General features: G+C 33.6%; 1 protein-coding gene across 1 annotated transcript; it reads right to left on the bottom strand.

Annotated features, from left to right (window-relative positions):
* Positions 1-1,001: 1,001 nt before the first annotated feature.
* LOC120255358 lies at positions 1,002-2,526 on the bottom strand. Its single transcript, XM_039263195.1, has one exon. The coding sequence runs from the start codon at positions 2,303-2,305 to the stop codon at positions 1,382-1,384; it is 924 nt and encodes a 307-aa protein (XP_039119129.1). The 5' UTR covers positions 2,306-2,526; the 3' UTR covers positions 1,002-1,381.
* Between the last annotated feature and the right edge of the window lie 1,269 nt (positions 2,527-3,795).

The following is a 3,795-nucleotide window of genomic DNA, read 5'->3' on the forward strand; positions in this document are numbered from 1 at the left end:
TTACACAATATGCTACTAAATAAATAATAAAATATAATGGTAATGAAAACAAAACACAAAAGAGAAAAATATAATAAAACATAATTACAAGACAAAACCTGTACCTACATACAAAAGACGTGTTGTACAAACTTATTATTTTTTTGGGGAAAAGTACAAAAAAAAACCCATGTGGTTTGCCACTTTTGCAAAATAAGGCATGTGATTTTTTTTTTTTGTTTTTTTTATTCTATAACATGTGGTTTCCCATATTTACAAAAAGAAAATCAGTAGCAGTTTGTGAACTCGTCGTTGATTTGCAGAAGACAAACTCGTCAATTCAGTAATGATCGGGTGACATGGGCGTAAAGAGCCCGGTTTTGAAGGCAAAAAGCCCGGTGGTTTTCAAAGTTTGCAAAATACAGTCCTTATTTTTGCAAACTTTGAAACCACGTAGCTTTTTTCGCACTTCAAAAACCGGACTTTACGCTCATGTCACCCCGACCATTACTTGAATTGATGAGTTTGCCCCTTGCTAAGTCGAGCATGAGTTCACGGCAGTACGATTTTTTTTTTTTTTGTAAATTTGGGAAACCACATGTTATGGAATCGAAAAAAAAATCACATGCCTTATTTTACAAAAAGTGACAAACCACATGGGTACTTTTTTCCTATTTTTTTAAATCCATGAATTATTTCTAAAAATATATAAACTCGCGGTGATATATTTAATATATTCAGACATATTCCAATAGAGCACCAAATGGTTAATGATTTGAAAGACATCATTTTTCCATGTACTCTTCTATTGTTCATTTGACTATTCGAACGAATAATAACTCAAATTTTACAAGCAAATTCCAAGAACAGCATCAAACTTATGATCCTGAAAAATGACTTCTCTAGTTAATTGCTGAAATTTTATAATTAATTCATAAGATGCAAGTCAAGAATTTGGAAAATTTTAACATTAATAGGCCAATCCACAAATGATGTAAGCTAGTTAACCATCTTCACACGCAAAAAAAAGCCTTGCAATCAGAACCACATAATCATCATTGTTTTTATCCATCTTTCATATAAATAATTTATTCTGAGCCGAAGACATTTTTCACTTATATTTATCTTGTCCTCAATTGATAGCGTCTTCAATCAGCCCATCTCAATGCAATCACAATTCAAACTTGTTTCCAAAGCAACACATATTTGAATTGTCAAAACCAATTAGACATTCAACAGGTACAAAGGATCTAATCATCAATTGTTCCATCTGCAAGAACCTTATAATTAATCACAATAAACATAAATGTTTCACAGATAGTTCACAAAACAAAATGAAAGAATTACAAGAATGTATAAAATACCGGTCTAAACAAGGAATAGATCCATATACCATCATTCATCAACTCAAAGATTGGTTATTAAAACTGCGAGAAATGGCAGTAACTGCAGGATTGAATCGAAGACATCCAAACAAGCCTTGTCGGTAAGGCAACGGCGTCTTCTTCTTGAGTTCTTCGGAAGCGGCACGGTTGGTGGTATAGTGCAACTCATGCGGTGATACAGATCCTTTTCTTACAGAGCCGCCACTATCGGTCGAGCGAAAACTCGAGCTCTTTGAATCATCTCCTTTTGAATCATCTCCTTTTGAACTTCGTTTTGTAGGCAAAGGTGGAGATATTGCAGTGTACTTCCTCAAAGGATCCTTACTTCCTCTACCAGTAACTCTTCCTTCGGAAGCACTTCTAAACAATAACAAATCCTTCAACCTCCATTTCTTGCTTCCGTTGCCGGCATTTCTAAGAAATGACACAATTGAACTGGATTTGGAGGAAGATGAAGATGAAATGTATGTGCTGTTGTCTTTTCGGCTAGGAACTTGATTTCTGAGAGGAGATAAAGATCTAGCTCTTGAAGAATTCGACTTGGCTCTTTGATTATCTCTTCTAAAATCATTGACACTTGTTCTTGAGTGACTTTGAGGGCTCTTTGGTTGTTTCATTGTTGTTTTGAACTTGCCGGCTTCGAAGAGCTCATCGGCAGCTGTAAGCTCTGGAGGTAAAGCTCCTTTCTGGAGCTGACCGCTGAAGTTGAACTCAAAGTCATTATCTTCGACCGGAAAATGATCATGATCATGTTCATCAGGTTGGTAATTAAGAGAATAGATAGCGGTGATGCGGGTGGGACTTGCTGGGGCGCTTGTGTAGTGATAGAGGTAGTCGAAGCCACCGGCACGGGGACTCGACGGTGCGCTGACATAAGGGGTGCTTGATGCAGTTTCTGTGTGGAAGTTTTTTTCCGGCGGCATTGCTGCCACCACTTCCATACGGATTAAAACTGTTATTGGTTCTGCAAGATGATGCTGCTGGTGTTGTTATTGTGATTGTTGTGTGAATGTATATATGGAGTGGGTGGGTGTCTTTGATTTGAGGTTGGCTGATGAAAGATGAATGGAAAAAGGATTGTTTTGGGATGTTTTATATGGAGAAAGAAGGTAGTTGTGGATTTAGGAAGGTGAGAGGAAACAGGACATTATTGACCTACTAGAATGCTGTGAGGTGGAGGGAATACCAGGGGTTTTTTTTTTTTGGCGTATTTTTATTTGTATTCATTTTTAGTCAACTTTGTTAACAGGTTCGGGTTGGGTCCTGGTCTTGCTTGAGGTTTTTCTTGAACACCTCTCCTTGGGTTATTAAAGAAGAGTGCTAATATATAAACTTTGCACCCAGATTTCAAAATATTAAAAAAAATCTAATATTGTAAAATATGCATAGATGACTTTTGTTGCTATTTTGATATTTAGGGTTCAACCGTGCATTTAAATATTTTTAAGCAAGATATTTTATTTTAATAAATTATGATTTATTTTATTTAAAAAATATTTACACACGAGATATAACAAACACACTCACACAATATGCATAGATGAGTACTATTATTTGTTATCATGTCATAATTACTGAGCGATTAAAATATTTGACTCCCTATAGAAAAGTTCATGAGTTTAATTTTTCTCCGAATACATGTTTGAGTTGTAAATATTGTGTGTTTGAATGTGATTGATTGTTTACATCATAAAAAAAAACTTTTAATTTAATTTAAAAAATTTTCTTGTATATTTTTAGGCCATAGTTATTTTACAAAATAAATAATATTGTCCTTGATTGTATTTTACTAATGTAATTAAAAATATTTGCGTATAAATAAATTTAAACAGCTGAATTGCAATACAACAGCTAAACCAAATACCTTTAATTACTATTGTTAGGAGATATATTATAATATTATAATACTATAAGTTCTATTAAACTATTTTTTTGCAACAATTAGATAAGAAACTACGGGATTGTGAACGTGTATTAAAAGAAAGTAAAAATATGAAAATAAAAATTATAAATGAAAAGCCTTGACTTTGATTTTTCTGGCAAAAACAGTATGCTTGGCCATTTGAGAGCCCAACTTGAATTTTATATTAGAAGAAAAATAGTTTTACGCAGCCTTTTCATACTTTCTTTGAATTCCTTTTGATAAGATTTGATGAGAATGAGAATCACATGTTATAAAACTAGTTATGATAAAAATATTGTGTCTTCACTAGTCTCAAGGTTTGGGATGACACATGATGTCATGACTATGAACGTTGTTAACTATTGATTTATGATAAGTATCTTCTCATAGTTTATTTGTTTATATAAATGAAAGAGTCCCAAGATTAGTTGGCATGATTGAAGGCTAAAGTCTTAATAATTTTTGTCGTCTGTTTGGTAGCTCTGTTTGGTGTTGAGATGTGGTTAAATAAGAGTCATAACTTTCATC

Source organism: Dioscorea cayenensis, unplaced genomic scaffold, assembly GCF_009730915.1.
Source record: "Dioscorea cayenensis subsp. rotundata cultivar TDr96_F1 unplaced genomic scaffold, TDr96_F1_v2_PseudoChromosome.rev07_lg8_w22 25.fasta BLBR01000969.1, whole genome shotgun sequence".
NCBI classification, from domain to species: Eukaryota; Viridiplantae; Streptophyta; class Magnoliopsida; order Dioscoreales; family Dioscoreaceae; genus Dioscorea; species Dioscorea cayenensis.